At 35.2% G+C, this 17,460-nt stretch overlaps 2 protein-coding genes across 9 annotated transcripts in view; one reads left to right on the top strand and one right to left on the bottom strand.

The window, feature by feature from the left end:
- The first annotated feature begins 292 nt into the window (after nucleotides 1–292).
- On the top strand, nucleotides 293–14,868 carry LOC149421011 (nucleoside diphosphate kinase 5). Its single transcript, XM_089635326.1, has 4 exons — nucleotides 293–495; nucleotides 9,350–9,522; nucleotides 11,240–11,388; nucleotides 14,491–14,868. The coding sequence occupies exons 1-4, from the start codon at nucleotides 349–351 to the stop codon at nucleotides 14,730–14,732; spliced, it is 711 nt and encodes a 236-aa protein (XP_089491452.1). The 5' UTR covers nucleotides 293–348; the 3' UTR covers nucleotides 14,733–14,868.
- A 212-nt stretch (nucleotides 14,869–15,080) lies between these two features.
- The window catches only part of Sap-r (prosaposin), a 77,828-nt gene continuing 75,448 nt past the window's right edge, over nucleotides 15,081–17,460 (bottom strand). For all 8 annotated transcript variants that reach the window (XM_089635697.1, XM_089635704.1, XM_089635701.1 and 5 more), the window contains 2 exons: nucleotides 16,692–16,841; nucleotides 15,081–15,555 (listed from right to left, as the gene is read on the bottom strand). In XM_089635697.1, coding sequence (XP_089491823.1) covers nucleotides 15,496–15,555; nucleotides 16,692–16,841 — 210 coding nt within the window. In that variant the 3' untranslated portion in view covers nucleotides 15,081–15,495. The remainder of the gene's footprint in view (nucleotides 15,556–16,691; nucleotides 16,842–17,460) is intronic.

Genomic DNA, 17,460 nt, shown 5'->3' with positions numbered 1-17,460 from the left:
AACGTATTCGTAAGATATTAATTACTTCATAGATCGATTAATTGATTGCTAAAAAAATCATAAAACCAATAATCAGTTACTGGTAATAGCTGAAAATAGACGATAAAAGAATTGGGCCGCTGTAGTCCTTTCATAAATACTTTAGCTTTGGAATCACTCGGTTGTCATGGCAACGAGAAGTGTGCCAAACAACAATTAGTACTTATTGTGCATGTGTTAGTTTAGCATTACTTTTCACTTGGGATTTTTGATTTTTAATTTGGTTTTCACCTTCTATTATTTCGCTCCGAGAGTACCCAAGTACAGTCGTTGCGTAGTTCGCTCTTCACAAAGAAATATTATTTAATAATGTCGGATTGTTCGTCGGACACGATCGACAATAGTGAATATGATTTGAGAGTTGAGAAAACGTTGGCACTCATCAAACCAGAAGCTGTGAAATTTGCTCCAGAAATTGAAGACATTATCAAAAAGAATGGCTATGACATCTTATCGGTAAGAAAACATTTATAATTTCGATGTTTTCACATTGAATGTTTCAAAAATTTCAATAATATTGAATGAAAAGTAAATAGAACGTTGCCATGTTTACGAATGATAACATTGGGGTTAGAGATTGCTGCAATTTCTACTATATTTTTCTCGATAATATTTCGAAAATTTTAAATTTAAATAAATGTTTTTAGATTTTTGTTGATAGGGCTCATAATATTTCGTTGTATGTCAACGGTGGAGAAAAATATAAATTTATCGAATTCTGCTTCACGCTTAATACCCAAAAAACAAAATAAATGGCATTTGGTTTCAACTTAATTACTATAAGAAATAACTTTTTATGTCGGGGGAGATGGTAAAAGATGCATTCAAGTTCCATTTTTTCTCAAAGTTAAGTTTGAAGGTTATGAAATACGATAAAATTATTAAAATAACCCAATTAACTATCAAAAATCTATTATGAGCATGTGTACTAGGGTGGAACACTTTTGTATGAAAAATTTTTTTTTTTCGAAATTCGAATTGGAATACCAGGGAAAAGTTGCTTTATGTAATTCTAAATAACAGTTCTCAATTTGGAACTTCTAGCTCGACATCTTGAGGTCCCGCCAGGGACTTGAAATTTTATTTTTTAAGTTTTTATAGACGTTTTGTATTAAACACCCCATAAACAAAATAATAAGTAAATATAATATGTTATGCATGAAATGATAAAATAAAAGTAAATTTTAATTAATAAAAACATTTATTTCAAAATTAAACACAGATTAAGAAAGTTATGTTGGTATGAATAAAATCATTTTTTATAGCAAAAAACCATTTTTAGGTTCAAACTTTGGCATGAGTTTTCGAGATGCTAATTTAGATTTTATGAATCCCTCTCGTCTTATCTTGTCGAATGCACTTAGAACTGCTTCTGTCACAACTTTTACAAATCTTTCCACAGCCTGGGTATGGCAAGTCAGTCTCATAAACTTCAACAATGTATCTTCTCCATTTTCAATAAGATCTTGTAACTGACCATCGGAAATATTCATCAGTATTGAGGGTTCGTATTTATTTTGTTGCCAGTCAATCATGTCTATGTAAGAACATGCATTTAAGTTCACTTTTGGCACCTCAAAAATGCGCGAAACAGATTTTTTATTAACTTGACGAGCCTTTTAAATGCGTCTTGCAGCGAGTTCTCTAATGTGCTTACATGAATCTGTTATCATACTCAACAACAAGTTTTCTGGATGAGCGAAGTAACTGTTACAAATTATAACAGGGTCCACTATCACTAACAACTCGTTAGACAAATATCTAGTGCTGTTAATGAGCTTCCATAAATGATTTGAACCATCTTTGCAGGATGAATGTGTTTTGATAGTAAACCAGACAGTAGCGTATGATTATACGAAAAACTTTGCTAAAGTCACAAGATTTTGTTGTGGATCCTGTAGAAATATACAAATGCAGTATGCGATTAGCTCTTGTCAACCAGCGGGCATGGGGTAGTTTACCTGGGCTTCTCTTTAATAAATCCAGGAGACCAGGATCCATTTATGACAGCAGTAGTAATTTCTTGTAAATATTTCTGGTCTGTACTGAGATTTGTGGAGGTAGTTCACCTTCTATCTTCTCAAAGTTAGCCAACGGCAGCGTCTCGCATATCTCTAATGCTTTACCGATTTGACCTGCAAATGATTTAGGTCCTGCAGTAGGGCCATCCAAATAGGTAAACAAATGCCTCAATGGTAACTCATTGGAGTGTAAGAGACAAATTATCCATTGCAATGGTCGAGATAGTCTGTTTTCCCTGTATTTGTGTTTTTTCCATCGCAGCCAACAGCCATTAAACCATCTAGTGATATCTTTTAAGTCGTTAAAAATCTGTGGATAGCTCTTTCAATATTTCTTGCACTGCCCGATGTTTGAACCCCATACCCAACATAAACAGTACCTGGTTCTTTTATAATCGAAATATGTTCCTCTTGTACAATCACTCTAAGCCTCTTCGATCTTTTTAAAACAGTTTTAGCCGTCTTGTCTTTCCTTCCATCGAAATATAATGAAGGAATTTCTGTTACTCTTTATTCGGTTAAAATTTGCTCGCGTCTCATTCTGCCTTATTGTTTTTAGTTTCATCCTATCTATTATGCCTCATTTCTTGTTTGAGAGTACGTAATCTTCTATTCAGCATTTTTTTACTATGGATAAGATCAGTTCTTCTTAAAGCCATTAGTCAGTTAGTGCGTTGGTCTTCTTAAAACATTTGTTCCTCTTTTGGAACTTTTTTTTCTCTCAAACAAGTACAGCTTACAAATTCTTGACATTTACTTGCAGCTATGTCAAAAATCTTTCTACTCTGTACTCTGAACTTTTCTAACTTTTCTTCCTTAAGTTTCTTCAAAGACTTTTTCAAATTATAACACTTCGAGTGATAACTTTTTAGTAACTGTAAGATTATTTTGTGTGTGACAATTGGAATCGAAGATTTTATCCACAATTCTTCAATTTTCGTTCAAACTACTACGGCAATTTCCAAATACGTAGGTTCTTTTGTTGTGTTATTCCTTACTTTTAAGTCTTGTCTAACCCATTCGTAGAATTTCATCACATTTTCATACGTAGGTAGGATATTCTCTTTCAACTCTGCACTTACACCAAATATCGGACATTTTAAATTTTGTCTTCTAGAAATCAGTTTAATTCACTTGAAAAACGTTTATCAATAAGTACTCGTGAATATAATTGACGCGCGACCTTTCACCTGAGACAATTATCGACAGTAGTTTAAACAAAATACTGCATTTCGTAGATTGTCAGGTGCCGCTCTCCGCTTCGTCCCGCACTTTGAACCTCTGTTACAGCGCCAAAGTATATTAAAATAAAGAAATATTTGATTGCAATAGCTAGTTAACTATATTTGAATATGTTTTTTCATAAAATAAACCTATTTTAATAAATTCTGTACTATTTTCTAGGCCGCGCAAATATCCCCTAAACTGTCGTTTTTGTAAATGTTCGATGTCTTGGCGGGGGCTCTTACCGTTGTCTTATATTTTTTTTATATTTTTAATTGAGGTAATTGATGGCAATTGGCAACTTAATACAACTATTCCAAATCAGAATTAGAAAAAAAAAATTTCGTTCCGCCCTAATGTGTACGTCTCCCCCTACTTATTAAATAGTTGTTTCCATTAGATATTTAAGTTGAAATCAAGTGTTGTTTATTTTAAGTAGCCTTTGCATGATGCGAAATTTGACAACTTTACCGAAAAAATAACGCGGTGTACAAATAATTATATAGTTATATTTATATATTATGTGTGAATTTATTTGTTATCTGTGTTACTTGGGTTTGAAGGTAAAACCACATATAAAACAATTACGGTTTGTTTCAAGGAATTAAGCATAAGGCATACATCTATTATAATTCTAAATATGTTGTTATGATCCCATATATTCCTTGGTCCCTTCATATACAATAGGATATATCCCTAACTAATAAAATTTTGTTCACGAAAGGTATTCAAAACTAGATTTAAGAAAAATCAACCGAATTACACCTGTCGAATTCTCGACCGAGTCACTCGTTTTCCTACATTCGAATATATTATTTTACATTAACGTCATACAGGAGGTCCTGAGGAAAATGTTTTCCCTCAGGGCCTATATCATCTTTGGCTATGCTGTGTGGAGGGTATTTTGTAGGAAAGAAAGGAGAAGAAGTTCTGGGAAGGAAAAGGGTATGAGGGGTGGATAGGAATCTAGGGGTGTCAGGATTGACGGACGTATAATCCATCCCTCCCGCTAGGGTCTCCCCAAGCCGGCCTCTCCCGATCCGGCCCGCCATGCAGCTGGTGAGCAGGCGCATCCACCGCCAAGATCTGAACACAGTTCACCAGATGAACCTAGGCAGCCCTGCCAAGTCACCAAACGTAGCGAACCACTTGGTGTGACCTATGGCAGAAGTGTTGGTTATCCAATAAATGGCTCCCCGGGCGGCGGTAACCCATACCCGCCTCTCAAATCGAATATAGAACTTTCGGGAGATTGGGATTAGAGTAGTTTGATTATTTGCTTTAAATGATAACTAGTAAAATACATAAAAACGAATTCCAGAAATTATAAGTTGCTTTATGTTTTAATTGTAATTTTATCCCAGAAGTTTAGGAAGCTATTTATGATTGCATTAAGGTAAATAAATTAAAACTAGTATTTACATTTGAGTAGATATTTATTAACAGTTGAAATTACACGTATGTACGTACAAACACATATTTTTTTTTCAAATAGAAATCTAATCGAGAGTGGAAGAATAACTTAGGCCCATCTGTAGGTGCAGTTTGTGGAATTGAACTCAATGGTGGATTGTAATTTGTAAAATGAGATGTCTACGGTGATGTCTGTGGTGATGTCTTGTACTCGGTCAGTACAAAATGCGACGGTGCCGGCTGGACAAATGTTAAATCACTGGACTCCGTTGCAGACTGGTGTTCAGGATTAGATAATGGCGAAGTTACATAATATGATGAATGGGTGTAAGGTTGTCTTGACATGGAACTCTTTTTTTCTCTTAAATCCTGAATGCCGTATTCCGTCAGAAGATTCTGGATTGCACTCTGCGCTAAAAGTGCTCGTTCTTCCGATAACTTTTCTAATTGTTTTGCAACACTCTTTCCAAATGCGTCGAATGCATTTTCTTCGTCATCCTTATGGTTAATAGATGCGCATAAATGCTTACTGAGTCTTCTAGCTTTCTTTTTTCTTGAGGGCGTACAATCGTCTGCATTGAATTGGGCTGATGTTGACGAGGGAGGATCGTCATTATTAAAATTTTCCCACACGGTCTCTTGCTCGTTGTTAATCTGAAAAGTATATATAATGAAATATTAAAACGAATTTTTTTTATAAGTTTATTAATGTAAGAATAATAGGAAGTAAGTAATGTTCTTAAGTAGGGAAATCTTAAGCACAGAATTCCAATCGAACACATTAATTTTATCTTTTGATGAATCAATTGCATCAAATAACACTGTCTGACAGGAGAGTTATGTAAATATTCATTGATAGTCCTGTCATCGTTGCCACTAGGAAAACAAGACAAAATGTAACATTCTGCTGCAACACATACACAACCAACTTACCAGACACTCATTAACCAATAGTGATCTGGGCAACAAGTTTGGGCGTACTATTTATATATTTACTGACTCCATTATAGAATTAAGCGTAATCTATTCCAGCAATTTGTTGAATCCTACAAATTATAGTAGCGTTGGTAATCTAGTTATAGTGATTTGTCTCATATGAAATATTGTTCTAGTTTCTATCTTATTTTATCTAACTATTTCATGTTTTACTAATGTTGTTTCGAATACAGTTTATTAGTTTACTGTGATATAACGCATTATTTTTTTTTGTAAAAGTTTGTATATTCTGTTCTTAAAATCCGTGTAAAAGACCGGCTGGGCGTAAAACCAAATAAAATAAAATAAAACTGAAGGATAATAGAACTTATTTATTTTCAGGTATCATATCGTCAAGAGTGGAAAGTTATAGAAAAGGTTGAATTTTGCTGGATGTAATTTTTTTTCATTTTTGTCATCTTTGGGGATGCTGTGTTAGGGGTATTTTTGAGGAGAGGAAGCTCTGGGAAGGAAAAATGTATGAGGGATGGGTAGGAATCTAGGGGTCAGTGTATCCAGGAGTAATGTATAATATCGAGAATGATGGGTCGAGAGACCAGTTGGAGAGGTCAAAGGGTCTCCCCAAACCAGCCTCCCCCGATCTGGCCCGCCACGCAGCTGGTGGGCAGGCGCATCCTGAACACACCTCACCATATGCACCCGGGTACACTTGCTATATCACTAAACGTAGTGAACCACTTTGGCTGAGGTGTTGGTTATCCAATACCAGGGCGGCGGTACACAAACCCGCCTCCCTCATGGTAGTTTTGACGGTAAACACGGTTACCATTCAAGCACCTCCAAATTGTGGAAGCGAATTTTGGAACTACAAGGGGATCCAATAGCGTTGTATTATTCGCCATTGTTGACCTCGATTACTGTTTTCGTTATTTATTTATTTATTAACGGACATCGTCCAAATTACTAAGTAATAACACGAATATAGTAAAATGAAAAATACAGGATTAGACAAAGGTACATGAAAGCAAAGACATAAGGCAGATATAATATAAGAAAATAAAGTGACAAGTCGAATCAAGTCAAGACTACGCCGTGGGTCAGGACCACAGGACACTTAAAATATTCCGTCACTTGTTTAGCGACCGGCAAAAATCATTCAGACTTATCCCAAAAAAGTTAAGGTTTTGACTTGAGTTGACCAGTCTACACATTCTGGACAATGGTGAATAATATCAAAAAAAAATTTTAACGATGGTTGAAGAAGAGTTAATATATTTATTAAGTTATATCAACTACAAATGGAAAAAACTCAGATGGCGGTATTTTTAGGAAGTTTTTAATATATTGCACAACTTGAAAATGAATTGTTGCCTTGTGGTGGGTTTTTTTGTAAGTGATGACGATTTTCCTCTGAAGATTTATTTATTAAAACCACACATCGACCTTTAACGTCACAACAAAAAATATTCAATTATAGACTGTCAAGAGCTCGAAGAATAGTTGAAAACGACTTCGGCATTCTTATTTATTTATTTATTAACGCCGATTATAGCGGCTTTTACAAAAGAATGACAAATTGTTTTACATATGAATACGGAAAATACATAGATAAAAAATATATAAATATAAAATACATAAAAGAGAACAATAGAAATAGTAGTATCGACATAAAAACTGATACTTTAAAACTGTATTTGATTATAGTCAATCTGAGAAGCGCTGACAGACAGTTTTAATTTAATTTTTTTTTCTTGCAAGTAGATTTAGGATATTTCTGAAACTTATAATGACTAGTGTACAAGTCACAAATAAAATTATTTCTACTGCGCGTTGCATATTTTTCTGAGAGTGTTTCTCCCACATAGCATCTTAGATCTTGAAGTGTAGATACAGGAGAAATAATACTTGGGGGAGACAAACAAGTTAACCACCAATTGCCAAGTATAACTGGTTTGGGCTAAATCATCCATCAAGAGAAACAAGAGAGCTTCGAGAAAGTTATATCCACTATTTTAATAACGCTGCAGCAGTGTCACGGCAGAACAGAATGGTTCAACATTATAATGTGATTAATAAATAATTGAACTCACATTATCATATGTTTTCCTCTTTTCTCCGGTGTTCATGGTAGTTTCCAGTTCCTTGAGCCATTTTACATTTGATTTATAAACTGAAGATTCTCCGCAGCGAGATTTTTTAGAATCTTCGATTTTTTTAATTTCTTGGTTGTATGTCGATCTCAAATTTTTTATTTTATTTTTTACATCTGCTATACCAAAGGAAGGCAAATTCATGGCTTCTATCAATTTGAGATAAGCAGCATCTCGCATACTTTTATCTTTGTATGCGGCCGATTTAAAATCCCACAAACATTCGTGTGATTTATATTGCAGGATAAATTTCAATGTCGTTTTACTATCCCATTTTGCCATGTTTTTTGTAAAATCAAATGAACTCGCACAGATAATAAACGTCACACACTTCTAAAATGTTATAAATATAAAACAAATTCAAAATATTTGAAAAACGTATATTTTTCTTTCGCTGACTGACTCGTCTGTTGCGCTGGTCAAGTGGAGGGCGAGTGAGCGAGTGAAGCGCCGAGTCACGCCGAGTTGAGTAAGCGGATGGTGGGGGTACTTACTTACTCGACCGAGTCATTGGGCGTTGCTTCTATCCCATTCTAGATATCACTGTCTCGCCTGAATCACTCGTCCGATACTAGGCCGAGGTGAGTGGTTTATTTATGAGGCCGAGTACCTACTGACTGTACCGATCACGCCGGTTATGTATTTTGTTTGGTCATTGACATCAGCTGAGCACTCGGCGTGAGTGGTTTATTTATGGTCTCGGCCGAGCAAACGTCAGATGTAATTCAGGCATATTGAGTGATTTTGCTGAAAAAATCATGCATCAGATTTACACGGGAATTTATTTTAGTTTTTTACTCACAGATAATAAATTTATGGACAGATAAGTACTTTTTTTATACTTTTCTCTTTTAATACTTATTTTTTTTAAATGTATTCAGATTAATTGGGTAGTTAGCCATTCAATTAATTATACTAAATCACGTGTAAATAATTTTTTTATCTGTTCTTATTTTATTTCCCTATATTTTTTTGATTTATTCAACATTATTCATGTAATGTTTTCTATCATTAAAATAATATGCACTTTCAATTTTTTAAATACATATTTTCGTATTTAAAATGAAGTCGTACACAAGCAAGGTAGTGCAGCAAGTTGGGAAAAATAATAAAATGTAACAAAAAAATATACATTTTAACCATGAAATGGACACTTGTAAAAAAAAATTGAAAAACATTGGTATTTTAGTTAGAAGGTAAAACATTCATGAAATTAAAACAAAAATTGAATTCTTTATTGTCACCGTTCTGAGTTGTCTGGTTACCGGCTAAAATGAATCATAGGTAGGTACTTACGCAAAGGAAAATGCGTCGTAGTAAAAACCCTAGAATCCTAGAATATCAATTATGCCCAACTCCAGTGAAATATTGGCATTATTTACTTGTATAGGTTGGCAACTCTGGCCACTATAGGCGCTAGTGTAGCATGGCATAAAATCCAATATTCATGGACCTATGGTATGTTCATGGTTCGGTCCACTCGCAGAGGAAATTATGCATATTGAAATTTTTGTAAAAAAATTTGGTTGCTGTAATAATTTAAAATACTTACCATGTTGCATTCAGAAAAGAACAGTTCACCTCACACCAGAGCAGGCAGCAGAGTTCTACTCGGAGCACTTTGGGCAAATTTACTTCCCAAACCTTGTGGTGAGGATGTCCAGCACACCCATAGTGGCCCTCTGCATAGCCAAGCCCAATGCCATCGCTGAGTGGAGGAGGATCATGGGTCCCACCAAGTAAGCTCAGCGATTATTTATCTTTTTCTTATTCCACTTCTGTGGGGGGTCACACATGCTATAACCGTTATCACAGATAATAGAAACAAAAGGATATATGGCATGGAAGCATGCCGGCTGTCGCCAAGCTACGTCTAGACTGCACAGACCATCAAAGTAGAGGTGTGCCTAATATAACGTTAACAGGTATGGATAACATAGTATCTTCAAATAATGGCATACCTGTTACTCTAGTACCGCATAACATAGTATTGAATAACTTCCCGTTATTTTATAAGTCGACTAGTCGACCGTTCTGACATGGAACGGTTGACTTGTAAAATAACTGAATAACTAAATAATTCGAATAACGAATAACGAACGGAACGGAATAACAAAATTATGAAATAATGTTAACTTCTTGGAACTTGGAAGTTCCAAGTTCTAAGAAGGTAAGAACGTAATTCGGGTAATTCCCGATCACCGAAGATATACGAAGTATTGTTTGATAATTTTGTTATTCCGTTCCTTTCGTTAGTGGCATTATTTACTTATTATATACTATTTTAAATGTCTCGGATTGATTTGTGGCTTTGAGAATAAATTCTGTAAAAAAATTAAAAAGTTTATTATTTTTTAATAGCTAAATCCTAAAAATATGTGATAAAAATATATGATAAAATATAGTTAGATTCATTGCCTAGATATCAATTTAATCAGTTTTGTGTGTCTCCATATTCAAATTCGGCGGTAAGATATTTTTAATGTGGAATGAACTTTTTTCGCATAGGAATGTCAAGCAATCAAGGAGAATATTTTTTATTTCTGTAATCGCTCCAGTGGTAAAAATATATTTTTTTATTTGAGGTATTTATTCAAAATTAATTCAACAATTTTATGTACTTCATAATGTATATGCAAACTAACCGTCACTAGAAAAGTGCAAAGCAATACAAATCATCAAATTTTAAACATTATTTATTTAATGCTCCTCTCCTGCCCTAATATGAATATAACATATTATAACATTTCATTATCGACTCAGCCGCTCGGCCACAGCAACGAATAACGATGCCGTTCGTTATTACGTATCTACAAGCTTATCCAAATTCTTGGAATACTATGTTATTAAATAACAGGTATGATATTATGTTATTGGGTTGGGGTGTTATTTGTTATATTAGGTATCGGAAAAGAACCGTTATTCACACCTCTACATCAAAGCGGCGAAGGACTCTTTTCATGTTTGGTGTGCAAGGTAGACACCCTAAGCATGGGCGCTGCTGTGCGTGCATGCAATTTACGGTAGTATGGGTGAATGAAGTTTACCACACTTTTATGAGTGTGGTTTCATAATAATAATGGTTCATGGCCCATCTCTTGTTTCTAATACCTATGATCGAGTCCTACTATATTTATGTATCTACATATCGACCCCTCCTATGTAAACCATCTTATCTACAAAATCCTGACTGTTGAGGAGAGCAGTTTAAAGTTTATTTTGTTCATACAGAACAAAGGAGTTACCAAACCACGATAGATAATATTATTTTGCAATATGTTTATAATATATTATTTTGCAGTGTTATGGAGCAGTGCTGTATTTTCCACATTCAAAATACATAATGATTTTGGTTCTGGATTGGTAAATGTTGAATCCAGCTCACATCACATCAACAATAATCAAAAACTATTGTCTGATGCTAATTATTTAATGGCCTTTTGAAATATCTTTCAGTGTCTTGGAGGCTCAGGCATACTGGCCCAACTCTATAAGGGCCAGCTATGGAATACGGGCAAGTGAGGAGGATGAGTATAACAACGCAGTGCACGGAAGTGACGATCACGCTGCCGCCTTACGAGAGATCCATTACTTCTTCCCAGAGCGTAAGAACACTAGATACGTCATATTTGAATGATAATATGTAAACATCTTTCAGCTGTCTAGCATGAAATCAGTCCACTAAAAATAGCACATAAGAAAAAACACAAAATGGTTTTGCACAGTTTTAAGCCAGCATGTCCAGAACAGATGCTCTTACCAATTAACCAGAGAAGGTCTCCTGTTGTGACCGTGTCCTGTTAATAGTTCTACGGTGCGCCAGCTAATACAAAATAAATTTATTTTCAAATTGTCATCTCATTACCATTAAAATTAACCAAACGATTGCAAGAAATTATCAAAAATCTACAATATAATCTATCGGAAAAATGTTTTGAAAAGTCCACAGAAAAACCATTGAGGTATGTAGATAGAGCTAACATTGGCGTTCGAAGTATTGGCCACAAACAGTAGTTAATTGTCCGCTGTGTGATACCATGGGCTTCAGTTTGTTACAAGTGCTCGCCGGACACAGGTCTCCGGCAATAACTTCAAAATGCCGACTTGCATGCTGAGATATTATACAAGTCGTACTGGAAAAGATGCAGAAAGCAATGGTATAACCTTTCATCGGTAAATAGGGTTTTTAATTGACTCCGTTCATTGAGTTTGTTCATTTACAGAAGGATTCGGGCGACATCGACAGCCACCACACCCCCCTTTTTTCTTCCAGAACGGGAACAATATTTTACACTGATTTTGCAAGGAATGTAGATTCTATTTATTTTAACTTAATGAGAAAAACTGGTGACAGAAATACACTTTTTGTGTAAACATTTCATTATTATTGATAATAATATAATAATAATAATAATAATAATGATTTATTGTCTTCTTTTCTTATTAACACATAGATATAATGATATCCTCACTGGGATCTCCCGTGCTGAGGATGTCATTTACATATTATAATTTAATTATAAGAAATTAATATTACAAGGATATTATTATAAGGATAAGGAGACAGTTAGGCCATAGGCCCATAGTGTTATCTCCCATATTTCACCTTACCTTTTAGCAATAGACCAGTCCTACCTTCAATGAAGTTCAACAGGGTTATTATTGGATGTTTGGCGATGTTTCTTAGTTCCATAATGTGGCGCCCCAGGTATCTAAACCTCCTTCCATCAAGGCGTGACATTGGCAACCAATGCAGTGGTGCAATGCAATGATGCAGTGTAAGTGCAACGGTGATTCATTATTTTATATATATTTTCTGTTTTCCACTCCCGTTAGCTGCGTGAGTTTCCTAAAGCGGCAGTATCCTGTTATTAGTCTTACCAGCTCCGTTGATGAGTTTCTACCTGTATTGAGAAGTTCTCTCGTTTTCTCCAAATATGATATAGACCATGAGGAAAATAATTTACCTCAGGGCCCATATCATATTTGGTGATGCTGTGTGGGTAGGAATCTGGAGGTCAGTGTGTCCATGTGGCGGACGTATAAATCCATCCCTAAAAGCGATGGGTCGAGAGAGTCCAGCTGGAGAAGTCAAAGGGCCTCCCTCAACTGGTCCGCCACACATATGGTGGGCAGGCACAACCGCCGCCAAGACCTAGACAAACCTCAACCCATGAAACGGAGCACCCATGCTAAGTCACCAAACGCAACTAACCACTTGGGCCGACCTATGGCAGAGGTGTTGGTTGTTCGATAAATGGTTCCCAGAACGGTGGTACCTGCCTCCTAAATTGCAAATTGTTTAGGGTTTAGAGCAAGGCTGCCCAACCTTTTTAACAGTTGGGCGAAATTGACGATTTTGAATCACTGGCGGGCCACTGAATACCTGACGGTTCCTATTTCCATGGGGGGGGGGGGGTTCCCCACAAAAAAAATTCAAAATGAGTGCTCCCCACAAAATATTTGAAATCCGTGGGGGGGGGGGGGGTTGTTACGGAACTTCGCTGAGAAAAAATTCCGCGCACCCAAAACGCACAAAATATTATATATCAAAAACCGGTGTATTTTTGTTTAAAAACTGAGTTCAACAGGTTAGATTTTTTCGTCGCTGATTCTCGTTCTGAGTAGCCTAAATAGCGATAAATCGCCTTCGTTGGCAACACTGGTGACCACGCGCAAGCTGCATTGTTTGTTTTACCGCGGGCCCGCGACACTTTTTCAAATTGGCGGATTGGCGGGTTTTTTGAAAATGGTTCACGCGGGCCACATTGTGGCCCGCGGGCCTGGGGTTGGGCAGCCTTGGTTTAGAGGGTTAACCCTTCAGTACTTTCATCAGTTTTGTAAAGCTTGCAATATATTCTGTGTGTTTCAAATACGCTTTATACATATTATTTTTTAATTTTCCTTAAAAACGAATACTGTTATAGAAAATAGATAAAATTATCTTTCCGGCGTATGCATTTAAAATAAACATTACTGTTTCTAAATATGTAATAAAATTTTCATAACAAAAGAGAAAAATGTTAACCACATTTTTACTTCAATCATAGAAAAATTGAGAGAACTCGATATTTAGACAACACATTCGTTTTTTTTGGGAAATTTGTAAGAAAATTGTACCTTCACTTTTATCTCGTTCATATAATAAAAAATAATTTTTAAAGTTAAACGGATTGTTACGATAGCAGGGCGAAATATAAATTATTCATTTTGGCTATTTTTATAATTTTATTAATGGATTCTAGTATAAATATTTGAGGCAAACTGAAAAGAATTATTATTTCTCTTTAAAATTCTTTTAAATTAAGTATTTCCGCATGGTAGAAAAAAAGATAAGAATACTTTTACAAAATATGGACGCCCGGTCATATATGACCCTCAAACGCTGGAGGGGTTAATGAATACTTTGGATGGTCTCTTTGCGGGTGTCCTCACAATTCCTTTCAGGTTGGGATAGGATAGGTTAGGTTGGAATTGACGCAATTCTCAATATGCATGTAGTTTAGTGTTTAGTAAGTTTTTAAGTGGTGCTTCTGCCCCTTTACTTTTTTATATGTAAATGCTGCACAAGATTCCCAATTGCTCCCAAGAGTCTGTAGCCAGTGGGACTATGTCATCCCCAATTGGGGTGCGTTGTGAGTCTGTGAGTCTGTAGTCTGTAGGAAGGTGTAGAAGTGAACATAATATAATTGATGTAACTTTGTTAGTTGTGGTTGGTCCAGTGCTACGCGACTGGCAGATCAACGAGTATCTGCAGGGAAACGTGAATTCCACCCTGCTGAAGGGTCTCGAGGAGCTGTGCAAGGAGAGACCTGAAGACCCCCTGGTCTGGCTAGCCGACTGGCTCCTCATTCACAACCCTTACTGCCCGAGGTCACTTGCTCTAACCGAGGAATCTGAGACAGATATCGTGACGAACATGTCATCAACCGAGTCCACGTGTAGTTAGTCGAATAAACTACCACATTTTAAAACAGTTTAAACAGGGAAATTCTTGTGAAAGCTGCTCAACAGCTTTAGGTTACTTTTAATATCAAAATGCATATGAAAAATAAAAATGTTCAGTTACAAAATTGAGTCAGTAATTCAACATTTCTAATTATTATAAAAATATATTTTTATGAATGCAATCAATTTTTTTTGATTATTTTATCTTCTCGGAAATATGTTTGTTTTTCATTATTTATCTTTGTTATTTGTGGTATTAGGGTGCAACACACTTTTTATCTATGAATACTGTGCTCTAGTTTCAAAGCAATCAAATTTCAGTGCAAACTCAAATAAAATTGTAGCAATGTAATATTCAGTTTTTTATTATTTCCTTGGAACATACAAAAGAAAATGGTAAGAAATTACATAATATTATTATTTGCTTCACACTTTTTCTTATGAAATGTATGTACTTTCACAAAAAACAAAAAAAAAACTCTTATCACAGTTTTGAAAATAAGAAAACAGCTAAAACTTCAATGATTTTTGTTTAAAAAAATCTTTACTCTTTAAAAAAAATATAATAATACGAAACACACAAAAATTTAAAAGAAATCTAATTTAACTAAATGGGAAAACTCAGGGAATTTCAAAATATAATGCACTACGAAATAATAGTCTCCGTTATTAAGGCATAAACAATAAAATTCTAAGATCTCAAATGGTTATTTAACATAACTTGATACAGTTCCATCTGCAGCATTCTATAGCTGAGAAATGGATTACTTTTTGGGTGCAGGCGATGATGCTTTCCAAACCCTTTCCTGACAATGCTGGAGAGCCTGAAAGAAAAAAAAACACATTAAATTAGTATTAAGTACACAATATTTTTTTAATAAATGGAGCAATATGCGATAACAACTTAAACGCGGACAAGCCGTTATTGCTGCCATCGCTTTTTTGGTATATCCAATCCCTTCTTGATCTGCTGTGTAAATTTACTTCTGTAGGTTACACACAGATGGAGCTACAAGGAAAAGTTTGAATAAAATTTTCATCAGAAGTTGTTAATGCATCCAGCTTCTCAATTATGAAAAACACAGATATTTAACTGACACCTTTGACTTCAATAAACCTTCTGTCTTACTTATAAACGGGGTGTAAATATTATGCTGCACGTAAGGTCGGAATGGTGGAAAACTTGACTTATTACCATGGCGTGCTTTAACTATGCCAAAGATGAATAGGCGGCTAAAGTAGGTTACTTTTTCTCTGTTATCAGCGAGCTCTAACCGAAAATCGTAGTGTGGACATGGTTCGCTAGACGTCTAATAGCCCTTGGGTACCCTTGAGCCTGGTTACTGTGTCTGCAACAGTTACAGCTCGCTGATGGGTTCGAGGATCGAGAATCTAATAAGTAAGACGGCTCAAGTATAGAAAGCCTATTTACGTAGGTTATTTATTTACGGTACAAGTATCTTTAACTCCTTTGGCAATTCTGTAGGAAGGTTCGAGTATTTCCATTTGAAATAAAAACCAAGTAAATTAATATTTGTGAAAGTATTTAAAAAATAAAAACTGATTTTGAAAGGTGTTGAAATACACTTTGTAATTTTATTATCTCTAAATAGTATTTAAACCAAGTCACTATCCGCTTCTGTCTGTTTGTGCACTTAGTTCTTCTAAAATCTAAACTGTGCAACGGAGTTTGATAGAGTTTTCACTATCATTTAGAGAATTCCTTTGGGAAGGTTTATATATATATGTAGAATGATGTTCTCGGTTTACCCGCGTAACGTAGCCCTTAAAAAGGCTTTTTAATAACTGTATTCTTAAGCGTATCTAAACTGTATCCTTAAGCGAAGCCCCCAACTGTACAAACGTGTAGATCTACTTATAAGTGCTAGTCATACTTGTAAAATCAATATATTTTAAGCTGTCTGAAATGAGGTCAATGCATTTAATGCTAATGACTTACATTACATTCCTTGGCTTGATCCTCATTCGCACACCAGTAACCGGGCCCCCGGGTGCACTTCTTAGCCCCCAACAGCTCCTGGGCAGCCCTGCGTACACGGGAGGCTGGCTTCTCCCCCTTCCAAACCTTTTCTTGACAGTGGGCCACAGCCTGCCATACAAAAGGATGCATTGATTTGCTTATCCACTATTGAGAGCTTCATTATCCCACATGTTACATGCGTTTGTGAATGTAAAATGAGGGATGCAACAGATATATCAGAAGAATGCCTTTATGCATAAATCCTAGACTCATTTAGTGCGATATTAATATAATATAAATATAATCATGTAATATATATAATTTATTGAAAGTATAGAAAAGTCGAGCACCCCGGGTACACGTCAGCTAGTTAGGAATGAATAGCAAATAATTTTTGAAATTTAAAAATTTTGAGCACAAACATAAAATTTTAATAAAATCGCTCACATATTGTTTTATCATCTAAACACCGAACTAAAATAATTGATATTGAAAAAAAATACACATTTTATTATACAAATGTGTGATGCATATTATTGTCACTTCACTTTTAGTCATTTCATATAAAAATAATTAGTAAAAAATTCACAAAGTTTCATAAATTTATCTCAAATTGCAGTCAGAACCTTTGGTTTCATAGAGGTGTTCGTTCATCTGAATTATTCTGTTGAAATATTTCTAGATTTGAAAATATAGAGTGGTGTTTTATCTTTCTAACACCGTTTAGATCAGAGGTTCCCAAACTTTT

Source organism: Hesperophylax consimilis, chromosome 9, assembly GCF_061612785.1.
Source record: "Hesperophylax consimilis isolate HC1 chromosome 9, BYU_Hcon_1.0, whole genome shotgun sequence".
In the NCBI taxonomy this organism is placed as follows: domain Eukaryota; kingdom Metazoa; phylum Arthropoda; class Insecta; order Trichoptera; family Limnephilidae; genus Hesperophylax; species Hesperophylax consimilis.
This window is presented reverse-complemented; position numbering and strand designations above follow the sequence as displayed.